A 15,429-nucleotide genomic window follows, 5' to 3' on the forward strand; every position below is an offset into this window, starting at 1 on the left:
TTCTTATTGGTGCCAGGCAGGGTGTTTTGAATATCTCAGTAACTGCTGATTTCCTGGGATTTTCACACGCAACAATCTCTATAGAGTTTACAGAGATTGGTGAGATAAACAAAAAAACCCCCAGGCACAGCAGTTCTGTGGGTAAAAACATCTTGTTAATGACAGAGGTCAGGAGAAAACAGACTAGTTCAAGCTGACAGGAAGGCCATGTAAAATAACCATGTGTTATAACAGTGGTATGCAGAAGAGCATCTGAATGCACAACATGTCAAACCTTGAAGTGGGTGGGCTATAGTAGCAGAAGACCACATCAGGTTCCACTCCTGTATCTAATAAAGTGGCCACTGAGTGTATATTTAATTGGATATGCTAGAGATTCTGCCCTCTGAGCAGAGTTAATTAAAAAAAAAATACAGGTGGTCCTCGAGTTACGAACGTCTGACTTACGAACCGAGGGAGGAGAGTGCCAACCACCATTTTAAGTCGTTGCCGTTGACACTGTGTTGAGTGTTTTACTTTGTATTTGGCTTAAATTTTTCTTAGCAAGATTCACCCTGACCGCCCCCCCCCCCCCCCTTTTCCGGTCAGCTGGTGGTGCAGTGAGATCAGCGCCGGGCTCGAGAATGGAGGTTCCAGAGTTCGATCCAGTGGCAGACAGCTCCCGAGCGCGCTGTCCATCTGTGCCGGATAATGTTGAGCTCGCAACTCCACCTTGTAAAACAACACTGCCACCTCCAGTTTAAATTCCCTCACGGAATATTGTGGAGGATCAAATACCCAAACCCAGCACAGCCCCCACTTGTCCCATTTAACCTGTCTCAGTGCGGTGGACTTTAGGACCTGGGGAATTCAGTGCGGTGGTCCTTAGGACCCGGCAGTGCTCGGGAGCTGACAGAGCTCGGGACCCGCCACCCGCAGTGTTTCTGTTCCATTGATGGGAAATGATCACGATTGAAAATAAAGTGGAAACAATAAAGTGTTTGGAAAGAGGTGAAACGTGATCAGTCATTGGAAAAGCATTAGGCTACAATCGGTCAACAATTGGAACAATTTTAAAGGATAAAAGATAAAGTGAGAATAATGAAGCATGTGAAAGGCCCTGCCCCGATGAAAGATACAATTATTTCTAAGCAACACAGTGGTTTAATTATTGGAATGCATATGTTTCTTAAGTGTTTTATATGCATAGAAAGGTAAAATATATACTATATACTAAGACAAAAGTTTGACTAACTGACGCTAAATAATACCGGATGTACTTGTTCTGACTTGCGTACAAATCCAACTTAAAGACGGACTCCAGAATAGAACTCGTTCGTAACCGAGGGACTGCCTGTATCTACAAAGTATGTATTCACTTTCAATGAACTGATGTACTTTTGCTCAAAGGTCTAGGATCTGTGATGGGAATAGGCTGTACAGATTTAAAACTACTAAATAGATCTAAGAATGAGGACGTTTGTGTACAAGTCATCAGGATACGTGGTAGGATCAGAGACTGCTCCAATGGATTGTTCTTTGAGTCAGAACTAAATGGAAATCTGTGCTGTATCAGCTTGCTTGAGTTAATGAAAGTCAGTCATTCTTCATCAGCACATGTAGGTATTCACAGAGAAGGACATTATGCAAAGATCAAATGTTAAGTTGGAAATAAAAATTTCACTTAGTAAAAATATATTTAAATGAATGGTTTTTCCAATCACACAAGAGGGCATCTTGGAACATGTGCCTGTTTGGAAGAAGGAGGAATAGGAAGATTTTGTTCTGTGTGTGTCATTATCCAAAGCCAAGGAAAAACTTTCTTTGATCCCTGAAGTTTATACACGTTAAATGAGATGAATTTCATTCTTAACTTTACATAGATCTGTATTCAACTATGATTTTGTTCATCAGAGCTTTTAACAAATAAATTGTTAACATGTTTGCTCTATACTGAATCATTGATTTGCAAATGCAACCTAATTTCATATATGTAGAGGATTGTTGAAGATTGCAGAGAGACATTGATAGGATGCAGAAGTGGGCTGAGAAGTGGCAGATGGAGTTCAACCCGGAGAAATGTGAGGTGGTACACTTTGGAAGGACAAACTCCAAGGCAGAGTACAAAGTAAATGTCAGGATATTTGCTAGTGTGGAGGAGCAGAGGGATCTGGGGGTACATGTCCACAGATCCCTGAAAGTTGCCTCTCAGGTAGATAAGGTAGTTAAGAAAGCTTGTGAGGTGTTAGCTTTCATAAGTCAAGGGATAGAGTTTAAGAGACGCGATGTAATGATGCAGCTGTAGCGGTGTGCTACACGCAGTGCTGAAATAACGACACGGAGTCAATGAACTGCTGTTACAAAAAGATTTTATTCAAACTTCGCGGCCTCGCTTTAAAGCCTTCCTGATCCGGCCCTCCCCGGGCGCGGATGCTGTAGGGGGCACGTATTCACAGTCCTGTCCCGCACGCGGATGTTGTAGGGGGCACGTATTCACAGTCCTGTCCCGCGCGTGGATGCTGTAGGGGGCACGTATTCACAGTCCTGTCCCGTGCGAGGGCTTTTCCCCTTGCTGGTGAAGCAGACTTGGCGCCGTTTTGGGACTGGCCTTTATGCCGGCGCGCTGGCTATTTGTGAGTTGGTTCGAGTGCGCTAGGAAGTGGGTCGCCACACAGCTCTATAAAACTCTGGTTTGGCCACACTTGGAGTCCTGTGTCCAGTTCTAGTTGCCTCTCTATAGGAAGGATGTGGAAGCATTGGAAAGGGTACAGAGGAGATTTACCAGTGTTATGAATGTACCACAGCTCTGAGGGGCCGAAGGGTGCGGGACCAGCCCCCTCCTTCCGGAGAATCGCAAGATCGCTATTAATTCGGGTCTTGGACCCAGGAAATGAGAGACAATGCAACAGATTTTACCATTGTTCTTAGAGGCACCCGTGTGAATTGCAACTCTATAGTACGTGCCAGCTATCAGGGACATGGACACCCTCGGGCAATGTGGGGTGGGGATTGTATCACTCTACCTTGATTGACATTTACAAATCTGCCAGCCATGATAAAAAGGAGACTGTAGGAGGCGGTACTCCAGTGACGCACCAGACGGAGACACCATCGCTCATCGCTCCCGTAAGGACGGGAAGCTGTTCGGGAGCCACGTGTGATTTGGTTCCCCTAGCTAGGGAATCGAGTGGCTGATAACCCCGAAAAGGATTCCGAACTGACAACGGGGAACTCACGTTCCCGATTCAACGCTTTGAGTCCAAAAGGCTGGCAAGTTTATTTTCTCTCTCCAACCCGTGAACACCTAGCGGTCCCTCAAACAGCTAAAAACCTTCATGAACTGGCGAGACTTTTATATTTCCATCAGACAATAGTTTTACCCCTAGACAAACGATAGAGCTTTCTTTCTTTCTTTTCAAATCTTTTTATTAATTTTTAAGAAAAACATAAGTAAAATATAAGTACAAAACATTTGAGAGTACATAATAGATTAATTAACAATCAGATATGTATTAATCAATACATAAAGTCTCCCAAACTCATGGTATTAATGTAAAGGAATTAAGAAAAAAGTAAACCCCCCCCCCCAAAAAAACAACTAAAAAAAAACTAACCAACATGGGCAATTGCATAATGTTAAATACATACAGCAGTGCCGATGACTCCCAACCTCCATCCACACAATTCAGGATAGTAACAGTAAGGTTCAGGATCAGACCATTTAATTCATATGAAAATGTTGAATAAATGGTCTCCAAGTTTCCTCAAATTTAACTGAAGAATCAAAAACCACACTTCTAATTTTTTCTAAACTAAAACAGGAAATAGTTTGAGAAAACCACTGAAATACAGTTGGAGGGTTAATTTCCTACCAATTCAGTAAAATAGATCTTCTAGCCATTAGTGTAACAAATGCAATCATTTGTTGGGATGAAGCAGATAAACGCTTATTATCTATCATTGGTAGACCAAAAATTGCGGTAAAAGGATGTGGTTGGAGATTAATATTTAAGACTCTTGAAATAATATTAAAAATATCTTTCCAATAGTTTTGTAAACAAGGACAAGACCAAAACATATGGGTCAACGAAGCAATATCAGAATGACATCTATCACAGGTTGGATTAACATAAGAATAAAATCGAGCAAGTTTATCTTTAGACATGTGAGCTCTATGTACAACCTTAAATTGTATTAGAGCATGTTTAGCACAAATAGAGGATGAGTTTACTAATGATAAAATTTTTTCCCATTGCTCAGTAGATATAGGGCAATGCAATTCTTCCTGCCATTCCTTCTTAATTTTTTCTGATATATCTGGTTGTACATTCATAATCATATTATAAATGATAGCTACTAAACCCTTTTGACAAGGATTGAGAGCTAAAATTCTTTCTGTAATGTCCAATGGACATTCTTTCGAAAAAGATTTTAGTTCATTATATAGAAAATTTCTAACTTGTAAATATCTAAAAAAATGGGTTTTAGATAAATTATATTTATTAGATAACTGTTCAAAGGACATTATGTTATCATCCAAAAACAGATCACGAAAACATGTTATACCTTTTGTTTTCCATAAAAGAAAAGCTTGATCTATAGATGATGGTCGGAAAAAGTAGTTACCGTAGATTCCGGACTACAGAGCGCACCTGATTAAAAGCCGCTGGCTCTAATTTTAGAAAGAAAATCAATTTTTTACTTGTACAGGCCGCACCGGATTTTCGGCCGCAGGTGTCCCACGTTGTAATATGAAATATTTACACAGAAAGATATTACACGTGAGGATTTTTTAACTTTGAATTAAATCCATATGGTAACATAAACAAATACATATTGCAAATGCTTTTTTTCGAACCGTGCCTGTAACGCGGCTACTTTTAAATATGCGTTGCGTATACTTTTTTACTGAACAACATTCCAATATCTCCTAACGACTGGTAAAAAATATATATACTGCAGCCTACCAGGAAAAGTTATTGATCGCCTTTAACTTAAAAGCAGCGTTCGCTCAGATCTAATGCCGCTCCGCCGCTCGCCCCCCGCCGTCCCGTTTATCGCAAACGGCATTTTTCCCACAAGACGCGGCGAAACCGGGTGTGACGTCATAGCATCCCGCAATGTAGTACAGAAAACAAATATAGTTAAAACACTTCTAACTTTAACTAGAAAATGAATTACTAAGCGAAAATATTATAAACTAAATAACTGCCATAAAGGCAGCACAATGCTTTTCTTCGAGTGTTTTCCATGTTGATGAGGGTGAGTACAAATGACTGATTTACAATAATTTAATTGTGAAAGTGCGCTTGATTTATCGTACAATTTCATTGGACCTCTGTGAACTACTCATCAATTTTATTGGTCTACTGTTACGAGGCAAAATGTTTTTGGCGGCATGAAAAAAATCATGTATTAGCTGCTCCGTATTAAAGGCCGCAGTGTTCAAAGCTGTTCAAAATGTGGGAAAAAAGTAGCGGCTTATAATCCGACATCTACGGTAGATATTATAGGACTTGACAGCATAAACTTATTCAAACCAAAAAACTTACGAAATTGAAACCAGATTCGTAATGTATACTTGACTATAGGATTAGTTATCTGTTTATTCATTTTGAATAACGAAAAAGGAAGTGAAGATCCTAAGATTGAGATCAATGAGAAATCTTGCACAGATTTACATGATAGAGCTACTTCTTATTGTTGATTACTACTATACCCGTGCTTTAGATTGAGTATTGACAACGTATATTATCTGAATGTTTGTATTAACCTTACTTTTGTGCCCCTTTATAAATAAAAACGTTTAAAAATGGTACCATCAGACTTCAGCGGACCTCTCTATCTTTGCTGGTAAGTGACCCAGTTATGGGGTTCATAACACCAGGATGCTGCCTGGTTTAGAGAGTATGGATTATGATTAGAGATTAAGGGAGCTAGGGTTTTACTCTTTGGAGAGAAGGAGGATGAGAGGAGACATGATAGAGGTGTACAAGATATTAAGAGGAATAGACAGAGTGGACAGCCAGCGCCTCTTCCCCAGGGCACCACTGCTCAGTACAAGAGGACATGGCTTTAAGGTAAGGGGAGGGAAGTTCAAGGGGGATATTAGAGGAAGGTTTTTCACTCAGAGAGTGGTTGGTGTGTGGAATGCACTGCCTGAGTCAGTGGTGGAGGCAGATACACTCGTGAAGTTAAAGAGACTACTAGACAGGTATATGGAGGAATTTAAGGTAGGGGGTTATATGGGAAGCAGGGTTTGAGGGTCGGCACAACATTGTGGGTCGAACGGACTATAATGTGCTGTACTATTCTGTGTTTTATCCAAATTTTAATCTGCTAAGGAATTTTGGCCTGTGCTGTATAATGTTATTGACAAGATTTCTGAATGTTACTGTGGGACAGATGGTAATTCTGCTACTTTAGAGGTGCTTGCTAGACTGGTTTTTGTTTGAACTGCAGACTCATTTTGTTTTTGATGAAGGGCAGATGTGAACTATGGAGATTAGTGTATGTAAGGAGCTATAATTGATCATGGATTGGAGTGTACTATTTGTGGAATGTGTATGTTATGTGAATGACCAGTTTTAATTAGACCATAAGACACAGCAGAATTAGGCCAATTGGCCCACCGAGTTTGCTCTGCCATTTGATCATGACTGGTTTATTTTTCCATTTGACCCCATTCTCCTGCCTTCTCCCTGTAACTTTTGACATAATTATTAATCAAGAGCCTATCAACCTGTGTTAAATGTACCAATAACTTGGCCTCCACAACCATCTATGGCAATGAATTCCACAGATTCACCACCCGCTGGCTAAGGAAATTATCATTGTCACATCTACCAAGATGCAGTGTAAAGCTTGTCTTACATACTGTTATCATTACACAGTGCTTTGAGCTGGAATAAGGTAAAACAGTAACAATGCAGAATAAAATTCCTCGTAATCTGTTCTAAAGGGACATCCTTCTGAGGCTGTGCTCTCCGGTCCTAGACTCTTACTATAGGAAACGTCCCCTCCACATCCATGCTATTTAGGCTTTCCCAGGATCATTTTCATCAACCTCATCTGGATCTGCTCCAATGCCAGCACATTGTTTCTTAGATATGGAGCCCAAAACTGCTCACAATGATCCAAATGTTGTCTAACCAATTCTATATCAAACCTCAGCATTACATCCTTCCTTTTATATGCTAGTCCTCTTGAATGCTAACATTGCATTCGCCTGCCTTACTACTGACTCAACCTGCAAGTTAACTTTTAGGGAATCTTTCCCAGGACTGACATGTCCCTTTGCACCTCTGATTTCTGAACTCTCTCCATTTAGAAAATAGTCTACACTTTTATTGCTTCTACCAAAATGCATGATCATATACTTCCTGTTACTGTATTCCATCTCCACTTCTTTGCACATTCTCCCAATCTAAGTCCTTCGGCAGGCTCCCTGTTTCTTTAACACTACCAGTTTCTCCTCTTTTCTATAATTTACATTAGTCATCAATTCCGTCATCCAAATAATTGAACCCCTGTGGAACACTGCTAGTCACTGACAGTCAACCAGAAATGGGCCCCTTTATTCCCATTTTGTCTCCTGCCAGTCAGCAAATCTTCTATCCTTGCTAGCATCTTTCCTGTAATACCATGGGTTCTTCTTTAGCTATAGCAATGTTATGTGTGGTACCTTCTCAAAGGCCTTCAAAAACTCAGATAAGCAACATCCATGGGCTCTCCTTCGTCTATCCTGCTTGTTATTTCTCAAAGAATTCCAACAGATTTGTCAGGCTAGATTTCCCCTTAAGGAAACTGTGCTGACTTTGGCCCATTTTGTTGTCTGCCTCCAAGTACCCTGAAACTCAACATTAATAACCTTACTCACCTTAACTCTGAACTGATTCCATAGTCTATGGACTTACTTTCAAAGACTTTGAAATTCATATTCTCAATCTTATTTTCTTATTTTTTTTTATTTGCAAATTTGTCATCTTTTGAACCATAGGGCCACAGTTTAGTTCCTGCAGCTTCACTCTTCCTCAGGCCTGTTGGGCAAGTTCAAGGGTTGGGCCTCCTCCAGCACTACATCTTGGATCCCCTTACCTGCCTCACTGGCACTCATGTCCTTTTGTTCCTGGCCATACCGAATTTTAAGTAATTTTAACTGGTGTGACTGTCTCTTGAAACAGTGCCCTGGAACTCGGATTCATCAAAGTGCTTGAAGCTCAGATTCCATGGCAGAACTTCGAGTCAGAGTTCCTTGAGCAACTAACACTTTCCGAAGATGTGGTCACCAGAAACCACTATGGGTTCACCATAAACCACTATGGGTTCACCATTTCCCACATCATGCAGCTACAACATATCACCTGATCCTTCTTTAGTTGTTTAGTTGTAACTTGGTATCTTTTTAACTTAATTACTGTGACAAAAAAAGTCCTTGCTTTTTCTTAGTTGCTCTTCGCCTGCGCCTCCTTGCCAAAGCCTCAGGCCTCAGACTCCTACAGTGGCCCACTCACATAATGGTAGCTCTAAAACGGCCTCTGGGATCTTGGTTGCTTCCTCTTCTCGAAGACTCTTAAGTCAATGCCTGTTCCTCATTCTTACTCTGTGCACTATAACAATGGCTGCTCTCACAGTGATAATCTGCTGAAATCTAACCTTTAGTCCTTGTCAATTGCCTAATAACCCAATTGAATTTAAACACAGCAGAAAGTCCTGATAGGCCCTGCTTGCTTTTTAAATCTACCTACCTATTTGTTGCAACACATGCTGAAGGATCTCAGCAAGGTGGGCAGCATCAATGTAGGGAAGTAGACAGTTTTGGGTTGAGAATTAAATCAAGTTTAATTGTCATTCAAATCATAGATGGATACAACTGAATGAGACAGCTTTCCTCCGGGGCCAAGGTGCAAAAACATCATCTGGACAGAATGATACAGGGGAGATGCCCAAAGTAAGGAGGAAAGGGCAAGAGTTGGGATAATGATACATGCATCTCAGTGAGCTGGGTGATAGGCAGATAGAGGAGAGTGGGATTAGCTGGGAGATGTAGGTGGAAGTGTCTTAGGACTGAAGATGGGATCTGAAAGTGGAAGTTGGAGAGGACAGATGAGAATACTAGGGAAGAAAACCAGTGGGAGTATGTGGGTGTTGAGCATTTAGGTAATTGTATGTGATTTAATGGCTTGAATTCATTTTACTAGTTCAATTTTTAATTAAGTTTTAATTTAGTCAGTAAAACTCCAAAGTAGCTGATTTTTTTCTACAGTAGAATTGTTTGTGTATGTGAAATAAAAGTGTAACCTCAAGTGTTGCAAAGCCTAAAATGTATTCAAGTTTTAAAAATTGGTTGTATTCATCTACTTTTTTTTTAGGAGTGAAGTTGTTCACAAGTCATGCACACCGAATGGCAAAGTATACTTTATCTACTGCAGCCGCATGGCTTTTACAACTTTATCAGACAATTTTGCTGAAGACAGGGTTTTGCTCCCGAGGTACATGCTGGAAGAAGCACATGCTTGCACGTATAAAATCTGTTCCTATCTAAATGAGCCTGTTGTTTTGTGCCTTCATTACACGTCGCATTATTTTGATGGTTTTGTGCTTCTCCAAACATTTGGAATCTTCACAAATCATTGTTTTGGAATCCAAGCAAAATGGAATTGCTTCTGCATGTGTTTATTGTCTAGGTCTAGTTCATATTTGATTTAGACTGCATGTGATTATTTACTGTTTTGGAGAACAAACTTCAACCAGCTTATGGTTGCAACTGGCCATACAAGATTTAAGTAGCAATATTTTTCAGCATTTACTTTTACTGATTTTTATTTAGGGAAATACTGCTTAGCTTGCTCATTTGCATGCATGGGCATTGTCTTGGCTACATGCAAATATGATAAATAATTTCCAATTGATTTGGGAGCGAGATTTTTCTCGACAAAATATTGAACCAAGACGGCTAAGGATTGGTTTCTGTGTTGCAGCCCATTCAAGTTACTGTGGACAAATGAATGTAAAAGAATTGATTACTGGGGATGGACATCTGAATATAAATGGGGAGTCTTTGTGTAAGTATTTTAGTTTGCTTCGGGATGTTGCTGCCTCGTTCCACAGTGCTTGTGGAGCCAAAATGCTTGACCACCAGTTCATGTTGTGCACTTTACTAACGGATTGTACTACCACAATCAACAGGTGATGACTGTAAGGGGATGCAACACGAAACACACAAAACCACTGAGGTGCAGTCCATAAAATACATGAAGCATACACGAATTACACGGACTATCTGGCTGGTCTTTTCTTATGCAGGTTGTTTTTACAAAAAATTCTTCCACTATCTTAACTTTTTGAAAGGTGAAATTTAGTGCATGAGTAGAATATTTGGTTTACTAATTCTGTGTGGTATATTTAATAAAATATTTACACCCAAAAGAAATTATCTACAGTTACTAAGTTGATTTGCAGCTTGATTTGTTTTATATTTGTAGGTGCATTGTTGCTGCAAATGATCCAGGCCGCTGGTACTGTTGCCTGGTTTGTATCCAGGAAGGTCTTGTCTATTCTGTGGTTGGCCATTGTATCTCCAGGTTATTTAATTTTTCTTTTCTTTTTTGTTCCGCATTTGTTCCACTTTTGCACGCTTGGTCGCCTAGGTCTGTTTTGTTTGTTCTGCACATAATTAAGGGTGCTGCAAGCTTTGATTTTGCCCATGACTAACATAATTGTGATGGCTTCTTGAGTCTGTCTTAGTTTCCTTTACCATTTTTGCAGCTTGGATTCATGTTTGTTTCTATTTTCTCGGATATGTAAGTAGGGTGTTTCGTACAGTACGCTTCTTGTAGTTGCACTAGTGCCCAGCTGTTTCTCAGGGTGAACGCATGATTATTTGGTTGTACATTATTCTTTTGCATTTATTTTTAGGAAAGGCTGCCACTGGAGCATTTTGGTGGCTTGGGACTGGATGGTACCAGTTGATTACTTTAATGTCCCTTCTTGACGTATTTTTGCTCACCAGGTATGTTTCACTGACATAGTTCAGCACTTTCCTCTACTTTGCAAAATAGGAGTGCTAAATTTATCAGAAGTTTTACAACTGACTGGATTTAATTTAGCTTGGGACTTGTTGTCTTTATAGGTGTCTTTCCAGATTGCTTAGATGGCTGTTCTTACTGATTCCATTTCTTCTTTTATTTGGTAAGTGAACTTTGGTAAGTGTGTTTGCACTTTAATTGTATCTGTGGTGGTATTGTTCCAGGGCTCAGGTATTGGTATTATCCTCAAGTGCCTAGTGTAGGCAGTGGATGATCCAGTTCTGTAAGTAATACTCCTGCTACACTGCACCAGTGAATGTAGATTCCCATATTGGCCTCTACAGCCACCTGAGGAGCCACCAATAGACAATTTTTTAGGAGGACATTATACTCAATTCAATTGGTCATACCACCACTGAGCCCAAAACCCCTACCGGGATAAAGGTTGCCAACAACAGTTCACCAGGGTCCTCCAGCCTGTGCCAGTCATTCAAATGTCCCTTGGATGTAACCCACCTTAAGATCTTCTCTTTTCCAAAGATGAAGTCTTTGGAGCTTCTGTTAGTGTTTCTGTAGCTCTGGATTTTTATGGAACAAGATTGCTAGCCCCCATGCCCAACCCTCCTTTCGCAATCTGGCTTGGGAGTGTCTATCGTGGTATTAGTATTATGGACCAAAAGATGCCCAGAGCGCCATGAAGAAACTGCTCTTGTATGCAGAGTCAACAACCTGACAAAGCAGTGGTACACATCTTGGATGATGTCGTAAGAGGAGAAATGACAGCATAATTTGTGTAGTACTTTAGGGATGATTGTTGCATCTTCAAACAAGATGCAGTCCCAAGCGGTTGTGGTCTTCTATTTTAAGCTACAACACATACCATAGAGATGAAATCGCTGTTTATTTTGCAACCAATACACTGTTGCGCTTCAAACAGTATAGTGTTTTTCTCTTCAACATGCCATCTGTAAGTCCCTGCTGTTTCCTCAAGTGGTGATACTTGATGGCTGCCCCAATACAATCCTCTGTGGACTGTTGGTTGTTGACGCAAAATGTTGTATTTTACTGCATGCTTCTATGTTTCATTGTATGTGTGATAAACAAAGCTAATCATAGCAAGTGATGTGCAGTTTCCTTGTGGCCAAGCCTCTCGAAACCAATAGCATCCTGTGACTATCCAACAGATTCTATACCAAAATTTATTCATGTAATTAACATGCATGTATTGATGCGAGATGTTTATTTTTTTTTAGGGAGAATTAAATTTTGGGAAGAGATGATGAGACCAGTCACAAAATTTACTAATTCACTAAAGTAGTTTGTAACTGAACTATTTGGGTGGGGAAAAGGTTGTTTCCAATGGAATTTATGCCTTCAGATATGAATTTAAATAAGCTTCTTCCCTGTATTTGTTGTTAGAAATGGTAACTGGCATCCAAATGGTCAAATTATCATTGTTCTAAGTTATAGATCCAAGAGATTTTGCCGATGTTGGTGGCTTCTAAATTATTATACCTATTTTGTTTTATACCACAATCTGTTTGTGCTTTTCAGTCTTTTGTATTCTCCCATGTGGTAATGATGATATTCATTCTCTGCTGCTTTTAGCATTGATAACCATCCTGCTTTCTTGCATATTGTATGCAAAAAGAAATCACATGATTTAATTATTTTAGCGTTCAACCCTTAGGTTGTTTTAATTCGTAAAACAGTGTCATCTAGTGGTTTGCTAAAGAAGGTTTTAAGATTAACCTGATACTGATGAAAGGAACCAAAAGCTACTTTGGATAAATTCCCAAGTATTTAATGTTTCGGTTTGCATATATAGCTGATCAAGTTACTATGTTTCTAAAATGTTAGAATATGCATAGATTTGTTGGTGTTAACAAATTCCAGTGGACAATGAGACAAAAAACTTGTAGAGATTTAATCCATTTTGCTGTGCTGTATATTCAGACAGAAATTACATCAATCTGTAGCAAATCATTGATCACTATCTTTAGTGCACTGTTGTAATTTTATTCCATAAAATCCCTTTTATTTCTTCAGTTGGTTTGCGGTACTATGGTCTGGCAGGTTTGTGGTCATTGTTGCCAATCTTCAATGGGACAGCATTACAAACAACGCAACGTTCAAAGGAAATTGTACCAAATATTCAGACAAATGAGGAGATTCCAGTTTCTCCACAAATTCCACTGGTAATGCTTCCAGCATATTTTTTTATTATCAAAATAAACTTTATTCATAATTTTAAAAGTACAAGAATAAACTGTGCAGTGCCTTTTCATTCTTTACACTCATAGTTAATGCTTTCCATAGAGTTTTTTCTGCACCTTCCTGCACATCAATAACAATGCTGGCTGTCGTGGCCCTCTGGGGAGGCATTTTACTACAATTAAGTTTTGTGTGACATTGTTCAGGATTTGAAGTGCTGTTATTCTGCTGTGTGGTTGTTTGTTTTAGGATACTGGACACCATTTTGACTGGAGCCGTGTGGCAGAGTTGGAAAAGCAGGTTGCTCTTCTGAATGACAAATGTAGTCAGACTGCCCACACTTCAGATGTTCGTCATGGTCAGCTTGTTGGCTTGTTGGAGAAGCTGCAGGAGCAGGTCAGAGACATGAGCGACAAAGAAAAAATCTCTATCCTTGTCCGAAATCTGATCAGCCAGCATTCAAACGTGCTGCGGGAGGATATAAAGTGGGAAAGGACTGACCATTCCCAGGTATGTTACTGCAGTTAAACATTAGAGGAAGCCACTTCTGAGGTGGCATATTCTAATATATTCACTTTACTATGGAGTTTAACAGCAGTGTCATCTGTGGGTCTGAGAACTGTTTCCAACTAGGTTTTGGTTTGTAAAGCCTGAGGTGAACCAAACAGTGCAATTATTTTTAGTTATGAGTTGCATCTTTGGGCTGCTTTACATACATCAGGGTGCACCTGGACTTGAACAATGATTGTGTCAACCTGTTATGTTACTGGGCCCTTTTATCTGCAAATATATTTTTTGAATAACCATAACAATCAGTGTGCATGGTTGATACAAGGTGACTCCAAGGGCAACTTTCTGACTTGGTCTTAACTCTCCAGAGGACAGTTTTACCTTTTAAGGTATTTTTTCTTTCAATATTTTTATTAATAATATATAAATTGCATGAATGCAAAGACAAAATTCATAAGGATACAAGTAATACAAATTACATTACATTTAAATCACAGTAATATGATCACAGTATCCCATATTCCAAATCAATCATGTAGGAAAAAAGATTGAATCATGAAATGGAATGAAATAAAATAATTGTATTTTATTTTTAAAAAAATCTACCCCCACTACCAAAATGAGCTGGTTGGTGGGGGAAAAAAAGAGAAGGAAAGAAAAAAAACCTTACCATGTAATATGATATTAATAATGGCTCAGACCCATACCTTAATAACAGTTCAAAGATTATGAAAATAACTCAGAAAGGGTCCCCATAACATTAGAAAATCACATTTAGAATCAGAAATTGAACAACGAGTCTTCTCTAGATCAAGGCACAACAGAATTTCAGATAGCCATTGAACATGAGTGGGCGGGGCAGCCTCCTTCCATTTGAGCAAGATCGCCCTCCTGGCCATAAGAGACATAAAGGCCAATAACCGCAAATTAGATGGCTTCAGTTTTATAATACTATCCTCAACAATACCAAACATGGCAGTCAAGGGATTGGGCTTAAAACTAACATTGAAAAGTATAGGAAAAAGTTTGAAATTTATCTTTCCAAAATTTTTCAAGGCTTGGACATGTCCAAAACATATGAATTAGTGTGGCCACTCTATTAGTGTATCACAGTAAAGGGAAATATCTGCGTAGAAACGAGAGAGCTTGTCTTTAGACATGAACTTTTATGTACCACTTTGAATTGTAATAAAACCTTTTAAGTATTTAGAGAGTTGGTGGCAGGGTGGAGATGCATCTCTACCAAAATGATGTAAAGTGCCCCTTCCCTTCACTAGCCTCCAGGTTACCCTGAGCCAGCTGTAGCACCTGCACCCCCCTGGGATCAGAATCACTTGAAACCATGGGAGTCAGTGGTGTATACCACAAGTCCTGGCTATGCGTCCACTGATGCCAGACAGACAATCTCTGAAGAGTATTGATCATGGCTGGGGATACTGCCCAGAAGAACGCAATGGCAAACCACTTTCGTAGAAAATTTGCCAAGAACAGTCATGGTCATGGAAAGACATGATTGCCTACATCATACAAGACAGCACATAACGAATGAATAGTCAAAGAGCACTAAAGCACAGAAACAGGCCCTTTGGTCCATTATGCTTCTGAAATTTCTAAGCTCAGGGTGGCAAATCTTTTTGAGGCCCAAATTGGCAATAATCATCCGTAAAAATTCTCCTGTGTCCCATTGTAATTTTGAGCA

The 15,429-nt window shown here is 39.6% G+C and overlaps 1 protein-coding gene across 4 annotated transcripts in view; it reads left to right on the forward strand.

Moving 5' to 3' along the window:
• Nucleotides 1-15,429, forward strand: part of sun1b (Sad1 and UNC84 domain containing 1b) — a 99,584-nt gene that overhangs the window by 56,748 nt on the left and 27,407 nt on the right. For all 4 annotated transcript variants that reach the window (XM_073060194.1, XM_073060191.1, XM_073060192.1 and 1 more), the window contains 8 exons: nt 9,351-9,470; nt 9,960-10,043; nt 10,168-10,284; nt 10,464-10,562; nt 10,897-10,990; nt 11,111-11,169; nt 13,056-13,204; nt 13,470-13,730. In XM_073060194.1, coding sequence (XP_072916295.1) covers nt 9,351-9,470; nt 9,960-10,043; nt 10,168-10,284; nt 10,464-10,562; nt 10,897-10,990; nt 11,111-11,169; nt 13,056-13,204; nt 13,470-13,730 — 983 coding nt within the window. The remainder of the gene's footprint in view (nt 1-9,350; nt 9,471-9,959; nt 10,044-10,167; nt 10,285-10,463; nt 10,563-10,896; nt 10,991-11,110; nt 11,170-13,055; nt 13,205-13,469; nt 13,731-15,429) is intronic.

Source organism: Hemitrygon akajei, chromosome 11 (genome assembly GCF_048418815.1).
Source record: "Hemitrygon akajei chromosome 11, sHemAka1.3, whole genome shotgun sequence".
In the NCBI taxonomy this organism is placed as follows: domain Eukaryota; kingdom Metazoa; phylum Chordata; class Chondrichthyes; order Myliobatiformes; family Dasyatidae; genus Hemitrygon; species Hemitrygon akajei.